At 46.2% G+C, this 24,994-nt stretch overlaps 1 protein-coding gene across 1 annotated transcript in view; it reads left to right on the top strand.

The window, feature by feature from the left end:
* The window catches only part of SLC14A2 (solute carrier family 14 member 2), a 70,769-nt gene that overhangs the window by 9,820 nt on the left and 35,955 nt on the right, over positions 1-24,994 (top strand). The window contains exons 2-8 of the mRNA XM_025273500.3: positions 4,868-5,048; positions 6,010-6,199; positions 12,339-12,467; positions 17,130-17,322; positions 21,318-21,465; positions 22,724-22,858; positions 24,606-24,655. Of these exons, the coding sequence (XP_025129285.3) occupies positions 4,868-5,048; positions 6,010-6,199; positions 12,339-12,467; positions 17,130-17,322; positions 21,318-21,465; positions 22,724-22,858; positions 24,606-24,655 (1,026 nt within the window). The remainder of the gene's footprint in view (positions 1-4,867; positions 5,049-6,009; positions 6,200-12,338; positions 12,468-17,129; positions 17,323-21,317; positions 21,466-22,723; positions 22,859-24,605; positions 24,656-24,994) is intronic.

Here is a 24,994-nt window from a genome sequence, read left to right as displayed (position 1 = left end):
CCACCTCGTGGGAAGAGTTGACTCATTGGAAAAGACTCTGATGCTGGGAGGGATTGGGGGCAGGAGGAGAAGGGGACAACAGAGGATGAGATGGCTGGATGGCATTGCTGACTCGACGGACGTGAGTCTGAGTGAACTCCGGGAGTTGGTAATGGACAGGGAGGCTTGGCGTGCTGCGATTCATGGAGTCACAAAGAGTTGGACACGACTGAGCAACTGATCTGATCTGATCTGTGGCCAGCAAACATATTGTGTATGATTTCAATCCCTTTACTAATGTTTTTAACCATAAAAATGTTTTACTTATTTGATGGCCCAGCATGGTCTATGGGCTTCCCAAGTGTTGTTGTTCAGCCGCTCAGTCGTGTCCGACTCTTTGTGAACCCATGGACTGCAGCACACCAGGCTTCCCTGTCCTTCACCAATACCCAGAGCTTGTTCAAAGTCATGTCCATTGAGTCAGTGATGCCATCCAACCATCTCATCCTCTGTCATCCCCTTCTCCTCCTGCCTTTAATCTTTCCCAGCATCAGTGTCTTTTTCAGTAAGTCAGCTCTTCACATCAGGTGGCCAAAGTATTGGAGCTTCAGCATCAGACCCTCCTAGTGGCACCATGGTAAAGAACCTGCCTGCCAATGAAAAAGACGCGGGTTCGATCCCTGCATTCCCTGGAGAATGAAATGGCAACCATTCTTGCCTGGGAAATCCCATGAACCGAGGGGCCTGGGGGGCTACAGTCTCTGGGGTCACAAAGAGTCAGTTACAACCAACCACACATGCACACAGCATCATCTATGTTGGAGAAGGTTCCATGTGCACTAGAAATGGTATATTCTGCTGCTGTTGGGTGAAGTGTTCTACCGATGTCTATTTGGTCTAGTTTATTAGAGTTGTTCAAGTCTTCTATTTCCTTGATCTTCTATCCAGATAGTCTATCATTTTTTTCAAACGCAGTATGGAAGGCTTCAATTATTATTATTGAATCAATTTTTCCTCACGTCAATTCTAAAAACTACTGCTTCATAAATTCGGGGGCTTTGTTGTTAAGCATGTAGTGTTTATAATTATTATATTTTCTTGGTAGAGTGATCATTTTATTATTAAACTTTTCTTTCTTACTCTCTAGTAACAATTTTTGTCTTAGCAAAAGGTCTATTTTGCTGATGTTAGTATAGTCACTCCAGCTTTTGTTTTGTTTTGGTTTTTTTTAGTAACTGTTTGCACAATATATCTTTTTCCATCCTTACAATCAATTTATATTTTTGAATATAAAGTATGTTTATTTTAGAGAAGATATAGTTGTATAACTTTAAATTCTGTTCTGCAAATTTCTGTCTTTGAAGTGTGTAACCATTTACATTTAATGTAGTTACTGGTAAGTTAGGATTTATGCCTGCCATTTTGCTATTTACTTTCTATACATGATATACCTTTTCTGCTTATGTATTATTTCACTACTGCCATCTTTTCTCTTAAACAGGTATTTTCTAGTGTATCCTTTTACTTCTTCTGTCCTTGTTATGTATATGTTTTAGTTTTTTCTCTGAGTAGTTGTCCTGGATATTACAATTAAATGTCTTTATACATAAAAATATAGTTTGGATTAAATTCAACTTAATTACAATATTATACAAAGCTATGTTACTATGTAACTCTATCCCTACCACCCTTGTGCTGTTATTGTCCTACAAATGACATCTTTATATATTGTATGCCCATCAACAATGGAGCTGACTGTGGCTCAGAACAGGAGCTTTTGTTGAAAAAGTCAGACATATCGAAGAAAGTAGGAAAAACCACTAGGCTATTCATATATGACTTACATCAGTGGAGGTGACAAATAGATTAGAGGAATTAGATTTGGTAGACAGAGTGCCTGAAGAACTATGGACAGAGGTTCGTAACATTGTACGGGAGGCAGTGACCAAAGCCATCCAAAGAAAAAGGAATGCAAGAAGGCAAAGTGGTTAACCGAGGAGGCTTTACAAATAGGAAAGAATAGAAGTGCTGCTGCTGCTGCGAAGTCACTTTAGTCGTGTCCCACTCTGTGCGACCCCATAGACGGCAGCCCACCAGGCTCCCCTGCCCCTGGGATTCTCCAGGCAAGAACACTGGAGTGGGTTGCCATTTCCTTCTCCAATGAAGAGAAGTGCTAGTCAAGGGAGATAGGGAAAGATAGACCCAACTGAATGCAGAATTCCAGAGAATAGCAAGGCATATGCCCAAGCCTTTTAAAGCCCCCTTTGGACATCCTAGTTTTTCCTTTTGAGTTTTTGATTAGCTTCTTGCTTTCCTCAATTGTTATCCACCACCTCAGGCACATTTTTTTCCCAGTGTTCTCATTGCCTTAATGGAGGAGAGAATTTGAGGGGGCCTCAGTTCACCATTTCTACTGGCATCCTCAAGATATTTAAGTTTTGATGCAGGGACGAGGTTAGAGTAATCTGTAGAACATTAAAGTACAATAGAAACATAATGTGAGCCACACATATAAGTTTAAATTTATATTACTATATTTTAAAAGTAAAAAGAAGAGAAATAGATAAAATTATTTTATTTTTTATAAACGTATAGCTGATTTACAATGTGTTAGTTTTAGGTGTACTGCAAAGTGATTCAGTTACATATGTGTGTGTGTGTGTTCTTTTTCCGATTCTTTTCCCTGATAAGTTATTGCAATATTTTGTAAAATATTGAGTATGGTTCCCTGTGCTATATAATGGGTCCTTGTTGCTTATCTATTTTATATATGGTAGTGTGTATATACGGAGAAGGCAATGGCACCCCACTCCAGTACTCTTGCCTGGAAAATCCCATGGACAGAGGAGCCTAGTGGGCTGCAGTCCATAGGGTCGCGACTGAACGACTTCACTTTCACTTTTCACTTTCGTGCATCGGAGAAGGAAATGGCAACCCACTCCAGCGTTCTTGCCTAGAGAATCCCAGGGACGGCGGAGCCTGGTGGGCTGCCGTCTATGGGGTCGCACAGAGTCAGACACGACTGAAGTGACTTAGCAGTGTGTATATGTTAATCCCAAACTAATAATCCCTCCTCCTCTTTCCCCTTGGTAACCATGCTTGTTTTCTAGGTCTGTGTGCCTGTTTCTATTTTGCATGTAAGTTTCTTTGTACCGTCTTTTTAGATTCCACATATAAGGGATATCATATGATATTTGTCTTTCTCTGACTGGCTTACTTCATTTAGGATGATAATCTCTGGGTCCAGATGTTGCTGAAAATGGCATGATTTCATTCTTTTTATGGCTGAGGAAGAGTCCATTGTATAAATATACCACATTTTCTTTATCAATCCATTTGTCCAACTGATGGACTCTTATGTTGTCCCCACAGTCTGGCTATTGTAAATAGTGCTGCAGCGAACATTGGGAGACACGTATCTTTTCAAATTGTGCTTTTCCCCATATGTGTGCCTAGGAGTCAGAATGCTGGATCATATGGTAGCCCTGTCTTTCGTTTTTCTACATAGTGACTGTACCAATTTACATTCCCACCAAGAGTGTGGGAGGGTTCCTTTTTCTTTACACCTTCTCCAGCATTTATTGTTCATAGACTTTTTGATGATGGACATTCTGACTGGTGTGAGGTGATACCTCACTGTAGTCTTGATTTGCATTTCTCTGATAATTAGTGATGCTGAGCATCTTGTATGTGCCTTTTAGCCATCTGAATGCCTTCTGTGGAAAAATGTCTGTTTAGATCTTCTGCCCATTTTTTCATTGGATTGTTTGTTTTTGTGATGTTGAACTGTGGCTAATCTAAATTGAGATGTGCTCTAGAATATATTAGTCTCTAAAATATGCAAACAGCTCATACAGGTGAAATTATTTGAGTAATATGTTTTATTTAACTTAATATGTATGAATACATTATTATTTTAATATATAATCAATAGAAAGCGTCATTGAGGTCTTTCATACATTCTTTTTCCATACTAAGGCTTCAAAACCTACTTAAGCACATCTCAATTCAGATTAGCCACATTTTAAGTGCCAAGAGCCACATGTTCTACTGGCTACTGTATTGGAAGACATAGTTTTAGAGGAAGGACTCCTGACCCAAGGGTTCATAAACGGATGGAACTTAGATGGAGAAAAGAATTTATCTTTATTTTCACTAACCTCCAAAGAACTTTAGCATTTACTTCAATGATAAATATAAGCAATAAACAACAGCCACTTTAGTAGTACCTGGGATTTTTGTCATTGCCACAGACTGGGTTCTCCCAGGAAGCTGACCCCGAGATGGAGATGTGGATCTAAGATGTTTACTGGGGTCTGTCCCTGGGTCAATACCTGCAGAGAAGTGAGAGCAGCGGGACTGGGCGGAAGTTGGGCTGTGATGTAGTCACAGTAAAGTCGAGGGTGAGCCTACCGTGAGCTCTGGAGCTAGAATGGCCCTATACAGTTGTCCTGAGTTGACATCCCACATAGTCACTCATCTCTACCTTGGAATTATAATCAGTATTGGTATTGGATCTACTGCCCCATATGCACATCGGGTTTTTAAAATATTGTGATAACCGCCTTTCAATATAATTGGTTTTCATTGCAATCTCATTTTATGCATTTACAAACATTCTAGAAAGAAGTCCACAGGCTTGCCAAACTACCAAAAGGGATCCATGGACACACAAGGCTAAGAACCCTGCTATGAGGAATGTGTAGTGGTCCTGGGAGGAGCAGGCCTGCATGAAGCACTCTAGACAGTATTGCACAATAGACATTTATCTCATAGTCCCCTATCTCCAACAACAACAACAAAAATCTAACAATCTTCCCTAGCCCCAAATGCTCCTGCTCTCAAAAAGCTCTGTTATTTAATGTTTTATCATGGTTCTTCCTGAAAGGATCTCCGGTCATCCAATGAAGAAAGCCACATTGTGAAGATTGAAAAACCCAATGAAAAGGATACAAGAAGAGAAAGTGGGGCAGCCCCTCAGGACGCTGCAGGCCATGGGGGCATTGGTCTCTTCCAAGCAGTGGGCTACCTCACAGGCGAGATGAAGGAGTACAGGAGCTGGCTGAAAGGTAGGTAGATGTCCAGGGACGAAGCAGCCAGGCCAGGCTAAGGAGCTGGCGCCCCCCCAGGCTTGGCCTGGGGAAGCTGCTCCCTCACTTACCCATGGCAGGTGTTCCGGCCCCAAGCTGGCTCCGGTGAGCATAATGTATCCTCCCATCTGAATTTCCATGATTCCAGAATTCAGTGCATTTCCCTGATTTTAGCTCTTTGCCAGTGCTTCACTCCTACCTGGAATAGATATAGGGCAACCATAGTAGCAACATGTAAGCCATTTTCTAACAAACTAGTCATTCCTTCACTTATTCCACAGTCATTTTTTACGTGCCAAGAAAATACTGGCCTCACCCTCCCCAGTGTTCCAGGTTCTTTCCTTTTAACATCATTCATCTCCCAGTTTCCCTTAACTAATGTTGCAACAAATATCCCCCACCCCCCTCTCCCTCACCTGCCACCCACTTGTATAGGTTGTCCTGGAAACCAAACCAGAGAATGAGACAGAACGTATGTCAATCTTCAGTGTCAATGCATAACTCAATGCTAATTTCACAGCTGGGCTACAGTCGTTTCTTTCCCAGCTTTTTTTCCCCCCAGACCAGTTTCTTTCCTGCTCAGATACCAGCCCTCAACTGAGCCATAGAGTTCTACACAAAAAGAGTTTCCTGCCCTCCCCACCTCTTCCTTTGGACTAATAAATCTCCCTTGGAATGTTCCTTGGGCTTCCTTGCCAACCAAGCTGATGGCTGGAACAGCATTAAATTGGTCTCAGCATGGCGCTCAGTCTGTACAACAAAACTGACACCCACTGTGGACTGACTGCCAGGCCACTCAGAGGCTCAGGCTGGGCACCGGAGGAATGAGAGGCAATGTCCCCACTAGCGCTCCCTGTCTACTTTGGTTGCCGCGCCAACCAGCGGTCCGGCAGGGAAGCACAGGCTCAACCCTGCTGATGACTCTGCCTGTCTCTTTCAGATAAACCCCTGGCCTTCCAGTTCACAGACTGGGTTCTGAGGGGGGCCGCTCAGGTGATGTTTGCCAACAACCCTCTCAGCGGGTTCGTCATCTTCATAGGGCTCCTGATCCAGAATCCCTGGTGGACAATTACGGGAGGTCTGGGGACCGTGGTGTCAACTTTAACTGCCCTCATCTTGGGCCAGGACAGGTGAGTTCCTCTCTATGGGGGTCTTGGTTTCTCGGAGTAGAAAGGTGGAGAAGCAATTACTTGAGTGACCAGCCAACTGTATCCAGTACCAGCCAACCAGTTTCCTGAGAATCACCTTCGAACATGTCACTGGAGTTCTTCACACAGTGTGCTCACAGCAAGTGACAGCTCCAGGCTCCATCTGACTGTAGAGCCTTCTGGAAACATTGCCTCAAAGGCAGGCACAGCTGTTCTTCCTTCATGGAGCCTCCAATGCAGTTAGGAAGATACAACTAACAGACAAGAAATGTCTCTGAATGATACTAGGCAGTCTACATGCTGGAGAGTTCAGAGCAGGCACACATCTCTACGTGTTGGGAAGGTTAGAGAGGGCAGCCTTGAACTAGTAGTGCTGATGTGGGAGAGTGGAAGGCCAGCGGGCAAGAGGGTAGTGCCAGGGTGGTTTGGAGAAGGGAACCAACAGAAGCCGGGAAGCACAGTGGCAGGCCGGGGGAGCAGCCAGCTCTGCACCAGGGGCCACAAATCCCAGTAACAATAAGTAGCATTTTACTGAACTGACCTTTGCCATAAGTTACGGTTCCCAAACTTTCCTGATGGCCAGAATCACCTGGGTGATTGTTAAGAAATGTAGTTTCTCACTTCCTCCCCCCATTCTCCATCCTTCCCAGAGATGTTCCCTTTCAGCAGATCTGGATATGGGGGTGGTGTTTTAAATAAGATTCTTCTGGGTGCTTCTGATGACCAGAGAGGTTTAGGAATGCCCATGTCCTCAATTTTTTTTTTTAATTTTGGGTCACAAATCCATTCACATATCATAAATGGTCAGCAGCATTTAAAAAAATTTTTAATTAAAATATCAGGATAAAATAAAACAGATTAGAGTGATCCATATGTAGGAAAGGTAAAGTATTATTTTGTGAAATTTTTGTTTCAATCATGTTGTGTGTGTGTGTGTGTGTGAGAGAGAGAGAGACTGGGTCATACTATGAAATACATTCCTTCCTTACTGTGGAGTACTGTCAAAAAGATTGAAAAACACCTTCTTGCCTTGTTTCCTGTGGTTCTTCCTGCCACTTCACAAAGCAGACAGTGAAGGTAAAAGCGTTCACATTTTGCAAGTGAGAGAAAGGAGGCTGGGAGTTGCTCACGGATGGTGCCATGGCGAATGGGTGGCAGGGCTCAGATTTAGACACGTGGCTGCTCCTGCTGGCACATGGACAGAAGGGACAGCAGAGCCAGAGGCCCCTGGTGACCCCAGAGCCTGGGGAATGATCCAAGCTGCTTGTGTTGTAACCGGTGCCACACTCCTCCAGCCACCCGACATTCCAGCTCCACCAAGACACACGCCAGCTCTAGCTGGGAGGCCATTCCAGGTCAGATGGATGAGAGGCTGAATTCTTTGGGGTGTAGTTCTGGCCAGTGACAGGAGAAATGCACTCCAGCCAGAATCTGTGTCTTGGCTTCTAGCACTGGGCTCCCTATTCCTTGCTGCCACTTACCTAAAGCCTCACAGCAGCTGACACATAACCGGCCTCAAACAGGATCAGCTCTTGTCCTTTCTGCTCCATCGTTGTTCGCCAAAAATCCCCTGAGGTGAATTCCATCTAGCCAATCTACAGGTCATCTTCAAGAAGCCCAGGTTCCTTCCTGATCTGACAGTTTGATTCTCCCTCTTCCCTGCTGACCATAATCCACTGGAAAACTTGCCAAGTCATTCAAAGAGCAACTCTTTGAATGATTTTTTTGCTCCCAATTTTACAAGGGAAACACACACCTTGCCTGCCTAATCTTCCCAAATGTCCTGACTAAGAATCTAAGACAAGAGTGCATTAGGTAAAAACCCAATCCCTCAGCCGGATTCCAAAGCCTTCTCTGACAGGCCTCACCCAACCTACCGCACAACATCACACTCTTCCCAGCTGAGAGCTTTTGCTTCTGCCTATCTAATCCTGTTGTTGTCGGTCAGTCACTAAAGTCATTTCTGACTCTCTGTGACCCCACGGACTGCAGCACACCAGGAGCCTCTGTCCTTCACTGTCTCCCAGAGTTTGCTCAAATTCATGTCCACTGAGTTGGTGATGCTGTCTAACCATCTCATCCTCCATCGCCCCCTTCTCCTTTTGCCCTCAGTCTTTCCCAGCATCAAGGTCTTTTCCAGTGAGTCAGCACTTCAAATCAGATGGCCAAAGTATTGGATCTTCAGATTCAACACCAGTCCTTCCAATGAATATTCAGGGTTGATTTCCTTTAGGACTGAATGGTTTGATCTCTTCGTAGCCCAAGGGTCTTTGGTGCTTTGTCTTCTTTACATCTATACATGATGTACATGTACATCTCACATCTGTACATGACTACTGGAAAAACCACAGTTTTGACTGTATGGATCTTTGTTGCAAGCTGATTTCTCTGTTCTTTAATATGCTGCCTAGGTTTGTCATATCTTTCCTTGTAGCAAGCAAGCTTCTTTTCATTTCATGGCTGCAGTCATGAAAGTGATTGGAAAGGGCAGTCCACAGTGATTTTTGAGCCCAAGAAAATAAAATCTTACACTGCTTCTACTTTTTCCCCTTTTATTTGCTACAAAGTGATGGAACCAGATGCCATGATCTTAGTTTTTTGAATGCTGAGTTTTAAGCCAGCCTTTTCACTCTCCTCTTTCACCCTCATCAAGAGGCTCTTTAGTTCCTCTTCACTTTCTGCCATTCGAGTGGTATCATCTGCATATCTGAGGTTGTTGATATTTCTACCAGCAGTCTTAATTCCAGCTTGTGATTCATCCAGCCCAGCATTTCATATGATGTACTCTGCATATAAGTTAAATAAGCAAGGTGGCAATATACATGCTTGTCATTCTCCTTTCCCAATTTTGAACCAGTCAGTTTTCCATATCCAGTTCTGTTTCTTCTTGACCCTCATACAGGTTTCTCAGGAGACAAGTAAGGTGGTCTAGTACTCCCATCTCTTTATGAATCCTTCATATTTTTTTGTGATCCATAGTCAAAGTCTTTAGCATAATCAATGAAGCAGAAGTAGATGTTTTTCTGGCACTCCCTTGCTTTCTTCATGACCCACCGAATGTTGGCAATTTGATCCCTGATTCCTCTGCCTTTTCTAAATCCAACTTGTACATCTGGAAGTTCTCAGTCAACATACTGCTGAAGCCTAGCTTAGAGGATTTTGAGCATAATCACATAGCATGTGAAGTGAGCACAATAGCACAGCAGTGTGAACATTCTTTGGTGTTGCCCTTTGGGTTTGGAATGAAAACTGACCTCTTCCAGTCCTGTGGCCTCGGCTGAGTTTTCCAAATTTGCTGGCATATTTAGTGCAGCACTTTAATAGCATCATCTTTTAGTATTTCAAACAGCTCAGCTAGAATTCCATCACTTCCAGTAGCTTTGTTCTTAGTTCTTCCTAAGGCCCACTTGACTTCACACTCCAGAATGTTTGGCTCTAGGTGAGTGACCACACCGTCATGGTTATCCAGATCATTAACACCTTCCTTCTGTAGTTCTGCTGCATATTCTTGCCACCTGTTGTTAATCTCTTCTACTTCTGTTAGGTCCTCCTTTGTGGTGCCCTTCCTTATACGAAATATTTCCTTGATATCTCTGGTTCTCTTGAAGAAAGCTCCAGTCTTTCCCATTCTATTGTTTTCCTCTATTTCTTTGCATTGTTCATTTAAGAAGCCCTTCTTATCTCTCCTTACTGTTCTCTGGAACTCTGCATTCAGTTTGGTATATCTTTCCCTTTTTCCCTTGTCTTTTGCTTCTCTTCTTTTTTCAGCTATTTGTAAAGCCTCCTCAGACAACCACTTTGCCTTCTTGCATTTCTTTTTCTTTAGGAATGTTTTGGTCACTGCCTCCTGAATGATGTTACAAACCTCTGTTCATAGTTCTTCAGGCATTCCGTCTACCAAATCTAATGCCTAGAATCTATTTCATCACCTCCACTGTAAAATCTAATTCTACCTCCTGCAAATCCCTCCTCCTCCAGGGAGCCACCCCTGACTCTCCCAGTGCTCTTTGAACCCTCCTTTCTCTTTGAACAATCACAGAATATACCCCCATACCATATGGGATGGTACTCTGCTTTCTGAGTCTGCTCTCACTGGCTATGTTGAGAACAAGAATTCCATCTCAGATGTTCCATATTCTACCACAGTGTCTAGCAAAGACTCCAACTTCATTGCTGGAAGGTCAGTGACATGTTCTATATCATAGGCTCAAAGCTCTAAGCACCCTACATGACATCCATACACACATCATTCTAAGAAGCCCCAGCTTCACCACGGTCCCCAGAAAACCACTGATGTAGCTGCATATCCTAGTTATGACCTCCACCACTCCCCTCCACAATGCCTACTGGCCTATCCCCACTCCCCGCTACACCCCTTCTCCCTGTCCACCACTCTTCCCTCTGTGCTTACTCCCCAATCCTTACTTCTCCTATCCCACCCCCACTAGTCCCAGAAGGCACTTTACGACTGCAGCCTCAAGTTCAGCAGCACTGATGCCACAGTGTCCTGGAGGAACGTGGTTCTGATGAAGGTCTTTGGGGGCATTGAGATTGAACCTAATTTTATATTTATGATGGTCAGGGTAGGGATATAAGGTGATGGGTTTCCTTTTGACAATCAAACCAGAAGCCACCAAAGTTTTGGTACAGAAGGGTTCAGGGAGAGGACTTGCCATGGGGAAGGGCAACTGTGGAGGCGGCCCTTAAATGCCCCCCTAATTTTATCTCCCCTGAGTTCCTTTATTTGATTCCTGCTGTTCCTATACACCCTCCTGCCAATATGGGTCAATGGTCTCTGCTCAGTTTTCTCAAATCAGCTGTTATTAAAACTAAAAGAGGACTAAATTCTAACATGGAACAGAAATGAGAAAATATGGAGAAAATGCAAACACCCTTAAAGATAATGCTTATTTTTTTCCCCAAAACATAGGTTTCTCAGGTAGTTATTCTAGTCCTGAGGAGATTCTGAACTCCAATGGTCTTTCCTCTTGCCCTGTTATTTCTCAGCCCCCTGTCTGCTCCCAGGAGCAGCTAAAGACCCAGCTGTGCTTAATCCCATACAAGTGTCCCCACACAAGGGCCCCATGTTCAGCTTCTCTTGCTGGAAACTAGATAGGCTTGCCCACCCTCTCCCCTGCCTCCCACTCTCCTAATCTAGCTGAGCTGATCTCCTGCTCACTCCATAACCGGAGGCCCCCTGTTCTAGACCTAAGCCGTGGCCTCCGCCAGGCAGGAGCCTCCTCTGGTCAGAGCACCCTTCCTCCACCACAGGACATGATGCTTCCAGATGCCTCTGCCTGTGAAACAGTCAGTACCTGGTAGGATTTAACATGCATTCACAGCCATTCAGCAACTCCTTGTACAGACACTGTTGACTGCTGTGGACACTCACGTCAGATGAGCGTTGACCCCATGAAGCTTTCAGTGGAGGGCAGTGGAGACCACAGCACACAAATCTCATTCTCTGTGGGGGCTTTGCAATGCTATTTGCCCAGTCTCATCCCTTGCCCAGCAGAGCAATGGGAAGGGTCAAGGGCAGAGTTCACTCGGATCCAGGAGAGTTTGGGTGCACACAGGCATCTCTGATGAAGCAGAAGGAGGCAAAGCTTGGATTCTACGGCACCTCTGGTCCTCCTGCCATGCCAGGTGTCGGGAGGAGCATGGGCCTCACAGCAGACACCCCTCGTCAACTCTGGGGACAACCTCCGACAGGAGAAAGCACTCAACATCAGAAAGTCACAGTGTCACACAGCACAGTCAGAACACATGCTCTCCTCCCTGCCTGCCTTCTTCTTCCTCCTGCCCTGTCTCTTTCACACATGCGTGTACACACACACACACATACACCTTCCTGGTGTCAGGTTTCTATTAGATTTCCCTCTATATCAAGGAGCCTAGATTGCCCTGACTTGCAAAGGAGATCTTATACACAAAGTACATCATTTAATTCCAGATCAATTTGAGTAATCACAATGTGTGTGTGTGTGTGATCTAGAAAGATACCAGCAGCAGGGTGACTACCCAATATTCATCAAGTGAGCTGATTTTTTTTCTGTGAGCACCAGGAATGGGCCCAGTGAGTGCCCCCAAATTTACACAGTAACTGTGTTTTCATCCCCAGGGCCGCCATCGCCTCGGGTCTGCACGGGTACAACGGGATGCTGGTGGGAATGCTGATAGCCGTGTTCTCTGAGAAGTTAGACTATTACTGGTGGCTTCTGCTTCCTGTGACCCTCACAGCCATGTCCTGGTGAGGCACCTCCTTCCTTCTGCTTACACACCTACAGGGACCCAAGGCGTTGTGTCTGACACTGGCAGGGGGCCCAGTGTCTTCAAACGCTGGCTTGTCTCCCAGGAGTCCGTGAGTTCAGTTGTAACACGAGGGGGTCATTTTGAGTTGGGAATAATAGGGACCTTTCAAAGGCCAAATGCCACTTTTTTTAATATTGGCTATTTCTTTATTATTTATGGCTGTGCTGGGTCTTTGTTGCACATGGGTTCTACAGGGATGGCAAGTGGGGGCCACTCTTCATTGCCATATGTGGGCTTCCATTGTGGTGGCTTTTCCTGTCGTAAAGTAGACTCCAGAGTGCGTGGGCCTCAGCACTTGTAGCACAGGCTCAGTTGTCCCACAGCACGTGGAATCTTCCCAGACCCGGGACTGAACCCGTGTCCCCCGCCTGGGCAGGTGAATTCTTAACCACTGGACCACCAGGGAAGTCCACCACATAGGTTTTACTGTCCTGATTAACTCCTCTTTATGATAGGCTTACTAACGAGGGCTAACACTTACCAAGTATTTTCTAAGTGCCTGGCACAGTGCTACGCAAGGGAGGGCTATTACTGCCCCCAGTTTACAGAAGGGAAGGGGAGGCATGCAGAGGCTGCGTAACCTACCCCAGATGATAAACCCAGAGTCCGCACTATTCAATTCCAGGCTCCATGGGAATCATCTATCCAGCGGCCTAACCAAGACCCAAAAGCTGAAATTTCACTTCTAACAGAATCAGAGAGCTTGCTTGGGACAAAGTGTCTCTGTTTAAAGCATAGAATCTTTGAACAAGAAGCACCGGTTGAGGTCTTGCTGTGCGATCGCCTCATTTTTCAAAATAAAAAAGTCAAGATGAAGAGTGTTAGGAACAAATAGGCCTTTTACACACATGATGCCCAGTTCACTTGAACCTGCGGTGAGTCTGTAGCATCACACCCACTGCTGCTGGTCACACCCACTGCCGGTGGTCACGCCCACTGCTGGTGGTCACACCCACTGCCGCTGGTCACACCCACTGCCACGCAGTGACTGAGAGCCTCAGGGGAGCCTGTGTCCCCTAGTCTCTGAGCTCTGCAACTCTCCGACATGCCGTCTGATTTTTAACATCTTTCTCTGGTTTCAAAGTCAGGAGTTACTAAAACCCGTTAGTTTAATTTAGTTTAAGTGCTGTTCCAGGGCTTTTTAGTAGTGTTTACAAATAAATTAAGACATTAAGCATTCTGGGCAATTTGCATTTCTTCTTAGGATTTCCTCCTTAATGTATCAAGACAAAATGCTAAGACAGTCATTTCTGTGGTGATTTCCTTAATGTCCCCCACTGCTGCAGAAGGAGGAGGGCCTGTCTTCATTTGCATCCATTTGGTTTATAGCTGCAGAGATTAAGCCCCAAGCCACGGTGCACTGGGTGCCAGTGTGTCTACAATGTCCTCGCCCTACCCTCACTTCCCAATTTAAAATGAAAAAAAAAAAAAATGAGCACCTCTACCCTGGCACTTCACTAATCCATTCATGCAGTCCTAGAAGCCAGTCCACAGGGCAGAGACTAGCAGTGCCAGAGTTCCCCAGAAAACTACAATTTGCTGAGGGCCTTCATTGTCTGGGGACTGTTCTAGATGGTGGGGACAGCTGTGAGCAAGAGAAGGTCTCCATCCTCTGGGAGCTTACATTCTTCTTGGCAAAGAAAGAAAGAAATTCATAAATTGTTCATTAAAAAGATCCTTTCAAGATGTGGTAAGTGCTTTAAGGAAAGCAAAATCAGGCAAATGCGAAGGAGTGGTCCAAACTTGTATGGTCAGGGAAGGCCACTCTGCAGAGGGGATATTTAAACAGTCACCTAAACGAGAGTGTACCTGCCATTTGAAGTCGCAGGCAGAGCCAGCAGCATGTGAAAAAATTCCAACTAAAAAAGCATGATGTGTTCAAGAAACAAGACCAGTGGGGCTGAAGCCCAGTGAATGAAGCAGGGGTGGCAGGAGGCGAGGGTAGAAGTAATGAGGGCCATGTCCCAGGCGCCACGTGACTCCAGGGAGCCTTTTTATTAATTGAAATATTGTTGCTGTACAATGTTATATAAGTTACAGGTGTGCAATATAGTGATTCACAATTTTTAAAGATTATATTCCATTTATAAATATTATAAGATATTGGTTATATTCCCTGTGTTGCAAATATATCCTTGTAGCTTACTTTGTACCTAATAGTTTCTACCTCTCCAGTAAGCCCTTCGATTTTTACTACAGCTGTGGTGAGAAGCAGTTAAAGGGCTTTAAGCAGACGAGTGAAAGGATATGGATAAATTTAAACAAATCTCTCTCCTTGCAGTGTAGAGTGGATTTTAGCTGGAACGGGCACGGATGCTGGAAGCGTAATTAGGAGTCTGCCTCAATAACCCACAGAGGACAGAAATGCCATGTCCATGAAGGCGACGAGAAGTGGCTAGGCTTAGGGTATATTTTAAGGACGGTGAAGGCAACAGGACATTCTGGGAGGCTGTGGAGTGTGATGAGGCAGGGAGGAAAGAAGACTCAGTGTGCTCTTATAATCTGCCTGAGAACCTGGGCTGATGGAAAAGGCAGGGGAAAAAAGCAAGTAGGTTGTGGGAGACAGGACACAAATCAAGAGTTCTGTTTGGACACATTAAACTTCAGTCTTCTGAGTAGAGATGCTGAGAAAGACATTGGATGTGCAAATCTGGAACTTAGTGATCTGGTCAAGATTAGAAAATAGTAGCATATAGAAGATACTTCATCCTGGAGACTAAGGACAGTCACGCAGAAAGAGAGGGTTCAAACAGAGAAGACCCAAGTCAGAGCTGTAGGATCCTCCAGCATTTAGATGTCTGGCAGAAGAGGGGAAGAACTGCCAAAGGGGACTTGAGGAGCGCCTGCAGAAGCAACTAAGTGCAGTGTCGTGGTAGCCCTGACAGAAGGCTTTCAATCCCTGATGGAAGGGTTTAGGATCCAACTGTCAAATGAAAGGGGCAGAGATTGACCATGGATTCAGCAAGAGAGATGACATCTGTGAGCTGGACAAGAGCCATTTCCATGGTGTGGGCAGAACATATACCTGATAGGAGTGGGTTCAGTAAAGAAGGGAAAGAGAAAGTTTGGGGACAGCAAAGACAGACTAGTCTTGAGTATTGCTGTGCAGGAGGCAGAGAAATGGGGCAATAGCTGGAGCAGAAATCAGGTTAAAGGGGGAAGATCTTTATGTTAGAAGGTGCTAGAGCACTTTGACCTTCCCAGGTGGCTCAGTGGTAAAAAAAAATTCAGCTTCAATGCAGGAGCACAGGAAACCCGGGTTGGATCCCTGGGGAAGGAAGATCCCCTGGAGTAGGAAGTGGCAACCCACGCCAGTATTCTTGCCTGGAAAATCCCATGGACAGAGGACCCTGGGGCGGGCTACAGTCCATGGGGTCGCAAAGAGTTGGACACGGCTGAGCGACTGAGCACACACGCACTAGAGCACGTTATGTATTTATGAGAGTGACCTGGAGAAAAAGGAGAGGTTGAAGCTGCAAAAGAGAAAGGACAGAATTGCAGGAACCAAGACTTTGAGACAGGCTGGATCCCAAGTGCAAGGAAAAGAATTAGCCTGATAAGAGAGCAGGAACACTCCATTGTATGAAAAGACAGAGGGGCAGTTAGAATATGAATCTTATGGTCAGGAAGATGAGGCATTTCTCATCATGTCGTTTCTGTTTTTCTTAATGAAGTAAAGCAAGGTGGTTAGTGAAACTAAAGGGAGATAGAAAGCAAAGATTTGAGGAGAAAGGAGAAAATGTGAAATAGTTGTCTCAGCAAATTGGAAAGTTAATTTTCTAGAGATCTATAGTAGGGATTAGGGCAGGCTTAAATGCCTGTTTGAGACTGAGCATCCTTAATTAAAAGTTAACCAATCAACCGTATCACATGAGTTCAAGTTTGGCCTGCAGCTGTGCACCTGTGCAGCTGTGGGAGGCATAGGGCATTGGATGCCAGGTGATGGTCCTTTCAGAAGAAACTGAGATGAGGCAAGGTAAATTTCCTAGTGCTACTCACTCAGCCTTTAAGTGTAGGAGTTAGGATTTGCATCTCACTCCCTCTTTCTCCAATATCCATGCTCTCTACAAGGAAGATGAAAAGAAAACAGAGGACACAATCAACTGAAGGTTTCATTTTCACATGCTGGTTCCCAGAATAGTTCCAAGCACTTCAGCTGAATTCAAGCCTGCGAGTTTCCTATGTCCATAGCAGTCTCCCCCTAGAAGGTTATTTAAAGCATATATTTTAAATGTCATCACAGCCCAGGATACATCATGATGTACCTTGTAATGATCCAAAGGCAACACATGCCATTTTGTAAGGATTAGATTTTGTTTTCTTGGTTTAAGAAACGAAGAAATATGTAAATTAGTTTATAAAGTTTCCTACTGAAAACAAGTTATAAGACTTTTAAATTTTGTTTCCCAAAGATGTAGACTTATATTGAACACTGGCTTATATCCAGTCCCAGGTCAGTGGACCACTAGATTCTCAAGGGAGACAGGAATGACTGTCAAGGAAAGGGGAACAGTGAGTGGCCCAGTGACCAGAGCGGACTAGACAGTGTAGACTGAAGACTGATCACAGCAGTTAAATCTTTTCTCTCTTTCATCTCCAGCCCCGTCTTTTCTAGTGCTTTGAGTTCCATCTTCAGCAAGTGGGACCTCCCTGTCTTCACGTTGCCCTTCAACTTCGCCGTGACTCTGTACCTGGCAGCCACCGGCCACTACAACCTCTTCTTCCCCACGACGCTGGTGGAGCCTGTGTCTTCGGTGCCCAACATCACCTGGTCGGAGATTGAGATGCCCTTGGTGAGTCGCCAGCGGCAGGTGTGTGGGGGCCTGTTTCCACTGCAGCCATCTCAGTCACCACTTTGTGGATTACTCAGGCTCTCAGATTCTCTGCACCTCCAGTGAATGATGCATCTTAGCAGAGAGGAGCACAAGAAAGGGTCACTGCCACCTCCATATCTTCTTTCCATAACCCCCTACTGGAGACCTTACATGTGCCAGGCTTGTCATCAGACCCTGAGCATACATGGAAAATAGGACGACATCCCTGGCTTCAGGTCACCTACAATCTGCCCAGGGCAACAGATGATAAACAAGGGTACAGATAAGGGTTAGGCTGGCAATACAGAATGGTGGCTTTGAGGGGAAAATATTAAATAAGATGAATAGGTGGGTGAAGGGTCAAGGCACTGAAATAATATTTAAAATTAGGACTTTAAAGATATTAGCAATAGGAGAATTTCCTGGATGTTCAGGGATTAAGACTCCAAGCTTTCACTGCCAAGAGCCCAGGTTCGATCCCTGGTTAGTGAACTAAGATCCCACAAGCCATGAGGCATGCCCCCCCACCCCCGCCAAAAAAAAGATATTATCAATAGAAGATGGGGGTAAATTTTTGTGTATTTTCCATATCACTGGCTCTCAATCAGGAGTGACTTTTTTTTCCCTCTTAGGGACGGTGAATGTCTACAGAAATGTTTTAAAAGTCAAAACTAGGCGGAATATACCACTGGCCTCTAGTGAGTAGAGGCCAGGATGCTACTGGACCTCCTACAATGCATGGCCTTCTCCCCACAGCAAAGAACTAACCAGCCCAAAATGTCAATAATGTCAAAGATGAGAAACCTTGCCTTATGTCCTGATATCCACAAATAGACAAATGCATTTATTCTACTGATCTCTAGAAATCAGAGATAAAGGGATATAATAAAAATCTCACACAAGATTAAATATATAGAATTGTAAAATTTTGACCTTGTTAATGCATATTAATGGACAGCCCCATGGACTGTAGCCCACCAGGCTCCACTGTTTATGGGGATTCTCTAGGTAAGAATACTGGAGTGGGTTGCCATGCCCTCCTCCTGGGGGATCTTCCCAACCCAGGAATCAAACCCAGGTCTCCCACATGGCAGGCAAATTCTTTACCATCTGAGCCACCAGGGAAGCCCTGTTAATGAATATAGGGATAGCTAACAGCTTACCCTGAAGCAAATTTATTATGTACCAGACACTGTTCGAAGCCCTTAGCTTACTAACTCATTTAAACCTCACCATAACCCAATGCTAACTACCATCATCCTCTTCTGCAGATGGGAAAACTAAGGCACAGGGAGGGTTAGTTGCCCAAGATCAAGCTGTAGCTGGTGCTTCAAATATTGTTCACAAAATCTGATATCTGAGCCCTCCCCACCCAGCCTGGCCCTGCGTCTCGATGTGCTTAGTGTGGGGCTCGGTGTCGCCCTGGTGCCAGGCGGACACCAGGTGGCATGCACAACACAGGCCCTGCAGGCTCGGCCACACCCTGAGCCTGAAACTGTCGGGAAAGGAAGGCCTCCCCCGACCCCCATGGCAGACGCTGCTGCCAACAATGCCAAACTTTTTTTTAAAGTTTTTGTCTTGTTAGAAGTTTTATCTGGGGCTGGGGCTGGGGCTGGAATGGGATCAGAGGCAGGGTTGGGGCCTAAATCCAAGGCAATGGAAAAGACAGAGCCCTGTGTTTAAGTGAAAGCCCGCTTTCTCAAATGGAAAACTACTGGGGTTGGAGCAGGAACGAAACGAACTGAAGGATCAGCCATCTGCTGACTGGACACACTGCCTCAGGGCACAATCTGCTGTCCCTGAGCCCTGCGGGTGAAGCTGGTCTGAGTGACAGCCACAGGGTATGCGGCACTGCAGGAGAAAAAGGCCCACTGAGCCCGCGACCCGCCCTGCATGGTGAGGCTGTACCATCCAGTGCTGAGAGACCAGAGTAGAGACAGCCACGTAGAAGAGATGCTTCTTGTTCATCTTCAAACAGTAAAAAGTACTAGGAGCCAAACCCAGGTTCCCTGAGGCCCAAGCTCACCCTCTGAGCTCCCCCGCACCGCCTCTCTGACCACTGACTCCTTTCCCTCTACACCATCCAGATCTGAGTTTTGACCAATCAGTGCCATTTCTCTCTTTCTCTTTAAAACAATGATGGGAGTGATTTCTGTTTTGTTTAGCCGGCTTGTTATTGTTACACAAGGATTATCCAGAGTACAGAGAAGGCCGGTCCTTAGGAAATTTCCACCGCACACCTGACTGCCCTTTGCACCAGGGTGTTGGCTGTAGCTTAGAGAGCAGCATGGAGGGGTCGGGGCCCCGGTTCACCAGGCTGAAGTTTGGATCCCAGCAGAGCTTCATTCTAAACTCAGACTTTACTCCAAGGCAGCTTGCCCCCTCATTTTTCTCATTCTTGCCTCCTTGGACTTTAAACCTGGCTTCCCAGATGGAGCAGAGGTCCCTGGATTGGAACAAAGGATTTTCAGGGTTCCTTTAAATCAGACAGGGCCCACACCCTGTGATTCCTTGCACAAGTCTATAGGCTCTGGACCAAACAATGGCTGGTGTTTAAAAGGCCACACATTCAGAGGCAAGAATAGACATAGTTTAAAAACTGTCTGGGACACCTCAAATTCTCTAAAAAAATCAGACTGACTCTAGAATTAAATCAAGTTGTTAAAAAGAACAAAATTTCATCAAGGGGAGAAATGCAATGAACTCCCTACATCTACAGTAGACGATGACTAATCCGTTGGTCCCCAAATTCTGTTGTAGATTAGCAGTACCTGGTGCTCTGGCCATGCCTCCTCACACCACTTACGATGTCTGGGGAGGTGCTAGGCATTAATATTTTTTAAAAAAGATCTTTAAGTGATTTCAATGTTCACAAAATTTGGAAACCACTGAACTAATCCACACTATTTATTAAGCACCTTTTATAGCCTCAGCTAAAGGAGTCCTGTCCTCAAAGAGGTCACATGAGCTGGTAATGGAGGAAGGAGTTGGCAGAATTTTGAAGCTGGAAGATTGCTGGGCAGCCTCCTCGTGTTACAGAGATGGTCACACACAAACTTCTGCAGAAACCCCTAAAAGCTGGGGCTCATGACTCTGGGCCAGTGTTCTCCCTGCCCTGTCAGTCTCCCTCTTTTCCTTTGTCCCCTCAAAGAACTTTTTGCCAAAATGTGGATGATTTGGATATTTAAAAAAAAAAAAGCTATCTTGACATCACTGACAAATCAATCATCTCCAGTTCCAACATCTCCCAGTGACTCTCAAGCCCAGGGATCCGGTGCTTCGTGCTGTTCTCCAGATATTTCTCATGCTACCTGTCTGCTGAGTGCTCCTGGAGAGCAGGGGAAGTGCTCCTCTTCCTTCCCGGGCTCCCCCATCCCCGGGGTAGCACCGAATGTGAGCAACCAAGAAACTAGGGGTCAGGTTCAGAGGCTATAGCCTGGGATCGGCCACCATGAGCTGGGTGATCTTTGGTCAAATCATTCCTCAAAATGGCCTAGACAGAAACCAACACAATTTTCTGTAAAGTCATTACCCTTCCATTAAAAAAATGTATAAAATTTTTTTAATGGCCTAGAATATTTCCAGAATTCCTGGAATATTTCTAGGATTTCAGAAGGTCTAGAGGAAGCCCCCTTTTGCCCTGAAACCTCCCAGTGGCAGTCCAGGGAGGCACCCTCTAGACCCCCAAAGCAAAAGCCACATGTCCCTCAGAACCACCTGGCTCCAGCCTCTGTGCTGGGGACCTGCCCAGTTTTGCATGAGGGATGCTCAGATGCCTGCCAAGTGGTGGAGTGAGGAGCGATTTGTTCCAGCTCATGCCTTCCCTTCCACATTCTCCCACACGCTCGCGGGCACAGCAGTCCTCCCATTCCACACCATGACCCCCCCAGGGAAAGGCTCAGTCCTCACCCTGAGGCTTGGTCCTTGTATTATCAGCCCACACTCCACTGACCTGGATTTTGTTGACTTTGCAGCTGCTACAAGCCATCCCTGTCGGGGTCGGGCAGGTGTACGGCTGTGACAACCCCTGGACAGGTGGCGTGTTCCTGGTGGCCCTGTTCATCTGCTCGCCACTCATTTGCTTGCATGCAGCCATTGGCTCAATCGTGGGGCTGCTGGCAGGTAGGCCAGGACCCCCCCGGCTCAGCAGGGGTCATTTTCCTGAGGTCATTTCTCCCAGCACACAGTAAAGAGTCTAGGCTTACTATCTTCCCTGAAGTTTTTAAACACTGTCAGGTCTTGAGACTTATTTTTTCCTTTCTTGAGTCTCCAAAAGATAGCAGGTTGTATAAAGTGAAGTCGCTCAATCGTGTCCGACTCTTTGTGACCCCATGGATGGTAGCCTACCAGGCTCCTCCGTCCATAGAATTTTCCAGGCAAGAGTACTGGAGTGGGTTGCCATTTCCTTCTCCAGGGGGTCTTCCCAACCCAGGGATTGAACCTGGGTCTTCCCCATTGCAGGCAGACACTTTACCATCTGAGCAGGTTGTATGGGGAGATGCGAAAGGGCTGAGACCTATTGGCCTGTAGCCCCTGGGAGCTGAGGGGTGGGAGGCAGAGGGGAATCTGGTGTGGGTGGGGAGCACTAGCAGACCCAGTGGGGTATAAACGACCTAGCACTTTGAAATTTTGACTAAGCTAACAGGAAAAATTTTCCCAATAATTGGATTGTCATTTGACAAATGTGATTTAATTTCTACGTATGTGTCTATACACACATTCATATATGGAAACAAAGAGAGTAGAGTCAGAAATGGACCTTGGGTGCTTTGGGAATAGGAGCCTGTTGACTTATCCCAATATTTTTCAAAAATTTCTTGGAAGCACAACTTTAAAAAAATGTTATTTGGAAATAATTTCAAACTTATGAAAACTTACAAAATTAAAAATAGTCTGAGAGACACCCACAAATTCTTCACCCAGATTCACCTGCTGTTCACATCCAACCCCTTCTGCCATCTCATTTCTCCATCTGCATGAATCTCTATGTGTCTAGACATAATTTTTCTCAACCAGTTGAAATTTTTCTTGCTAAAAATGCAGCTGCTCTGGCCAAAGGAGTGGGGAGGGCCTGCAGCCCCACATCCTTGGCCCACCCTCACCCTCACCCTCACCCTCACCCTCAGAGGTATGACCAGAAGTAGTCATACCTCTGAGTGAAATATTTGAAAAACCGTGGAAACCACTGCTCTTCCCCCACTGTTGCTTTCCTAAGACCAGATGCCCTTTGTAGAGGCTCCTCTGATGAGCAGGTATTGCAGGAGGGAGGTGGGGAGGTGGTCAGCGATGGGAGGAAGGGCACCTGGGGACTGGCACCAGCTGGGGTGGCCTTTGTGCTGTGACCTCGAATCAGCCAGAAATGCAATACCTTGTCCAACAGCCCTGACTGTGGCCACGCCCTTCAAGACCATCTACCTGGGCCTCTGGAGCTACAACTCTGTCCTCTCCTGCATCGCCATCGGGGGCATGTTTTACGCCCTCACCTGGCAGACACACCTGCTGGCCCTCGTCTGCGGTAGGTATCGGGGAAGCTGGCAGCCAAGCCACTCTGCTGTTCCTTGCCCTTCCCCACTCCCCCGGTTGTGTGATACCCATGGTGGACCCTCATCAGTACTGAGAAATAATGATGGAAGGACTGCGGCTGGGGTCTTACCACTAAGGGATTTAATGGTGGTACCCTAAGAGCTGGGGGATCTGAGGTTCTTCCTCTGTCAGATGGCATCACCACCACTATTCCTCATGAACCACTAAAGTTCATGAGGAAATCACACACGCATTTCCTCATGTGCTAGTGGCAACCTTCCTGGCCTCAACAACTGTTCTCACTCAACCGCTATCGACTGGGCACCACTAAGTGCTAGGCCCTCGGCTAGACCTGTAAGACACAGACCACATCCTCATGAAGCCATGGTCTAGCAGAGGAGATGTAATTGCCCAATATTCAGGGCAACTGTCTGTGATATCTAAAAAGACCATTGGAAAGAGCCAGTGAGATGACGTGCCTGGGAGGGCTGAGGTCCCAGAAAATAGTCACATAGTGCTAAAGGAGCCTGATTTCCATTGAGTAAACAAAGAACACGCTGTGTGAAGAGAAATGGACCACAGGCATGATACTGCACCCCAGCGTGCCGCGCTCTGTGCTGGGCAAACAGCACTCATTTCATCCTGCCAAGGCCACTGCCAGGCATGGATTTTAGCCCCATTTTACAGGTGAGGAAATGAGACCCAGAGGGGTTGACAAACTTGTCCAAACACAACTATTGATGGCAGAAGCGAGATTCAAACTCCAGTCCCATCAGCCTCCCCGTCCTGGAGTTGCTTATATCCTCTGGAACCAACAGGACACTAATACGCAAAACCAGAGACAAGTGAAGGGCATAAAATCATCCAGAAGGGCTTTTTTGTTTGTTTTCCCCCAGTTAAGTGTGGGAATTGTAAATGCCTTCTGTGTCTCTTGTACCCACCTCAGCATCCAGCTGGGGTCTGGACTTGGAGCCAGTGGGCTCAGCAAATATTCACCAAGTCAAAACTGCCAGGTATTTTGAGGATGAGACTGTAACTGTCTATGATCCTCAGAGAGATGGCCGATTCCTGTGGCTGGAACCACCTGGGAAGCCTTTGGGAGGAGGCTGGAGCTTATCTCAACCCTTTCAGGGTGGGATTTGGATAAGCAAAGACAGGGAGGGGACCGGGGTTCTGGACAGGGAAACAGAGCAAACAGAGGCAGAAGGAGCTTGTCCAGACACACCAGGGCTGTGAATGAGTTCCCCTCACTGTCCTGGGGGTCCTCATCTGTGGGTGAAGCCAGGTGCCTGGCTCAGGGATCCAACATGGTCCAGCTGTGAGGGAACTTGGTGAGGGTTCCATAGCATCACAGCGGCTCAGAATCTTGGACAAGAAGGACTTTATTCAGAGTTCATATAGTCTGACAACTCATCTGTCCAGACAGACAACCACCCAGCCATCCATTCTGTGCTAGAGCATCACCAAGGGCAGTGTGGAGTAGTAAATGATGCTTATTGACCCCTGGCTCTATGCAGGGCTACCATGGAAGTGGGGAGGGGATAAAGGTATATGCAAGCTTTCATCTCTAACCTCAGAGAGCACACAGCCCAGTGAGAGATGGGTCACAAGCAAACACGCCAGATTTCAGGGTGTGGGGCCAACACGGTGGCACTGGGGCAGGGATGGAGCCTGCTCTTAGGGAAGGCTGGGGATGGGCCCTGGGAAGCTGACTCCTGATGGTCCTTGTGTCTCCACAGCCCTGTTCTGTGCATACATGGGAGCAGCCCTCACCAACATAATGTCAGTGGTAAGTCTGGGGTCTCCTGACACCACCCTAAAGTGCCCCAACCCAACCAGGGCTTCAGGACATTTGGAGTCTTGTGAGTGGGTTCTGGTCACTAGCACTCCACACAACAGCCTGGTCAAGGTTTATTCAAGGTTTTCCCAGAGAAGGACTGGCCATGGCGTATTTTATGTGCCTCTGAGGGGTGTGTTTGTGTGGATGTGTGTGTGAAAGAGAAAGTGTTGTAACTAGCAATGGAGAATATGGGTGGACAGATGGAGGTACTCATGTTTAGCCGGAAATGAGAGATTGTCTCTAGGGGATTTTCAGCTCCATCATTAGAAGAGTCTGATTGTCCCCAAA

Source organism: Bubalus bubalis, chromosome 22 (genome assembly GCF_019923935.1).
Source record: "Bubalus bubalis isolate 160015118507 breed Murrah chromosome 22, NDDB_SH_1, whole genome shotgun sequence".
Lineage (NCBI taxonomy): Eukaryota > Metazoa > Chordata > Mammalia > Artiodactyla > Bovidae > Bubalus > Bubalus bubalis.
The sequence above is the reverse complement of the archived record's forward strand: the minus strand, read 5'-3'. Positions and strand labels throughout refer to the sequence as shown.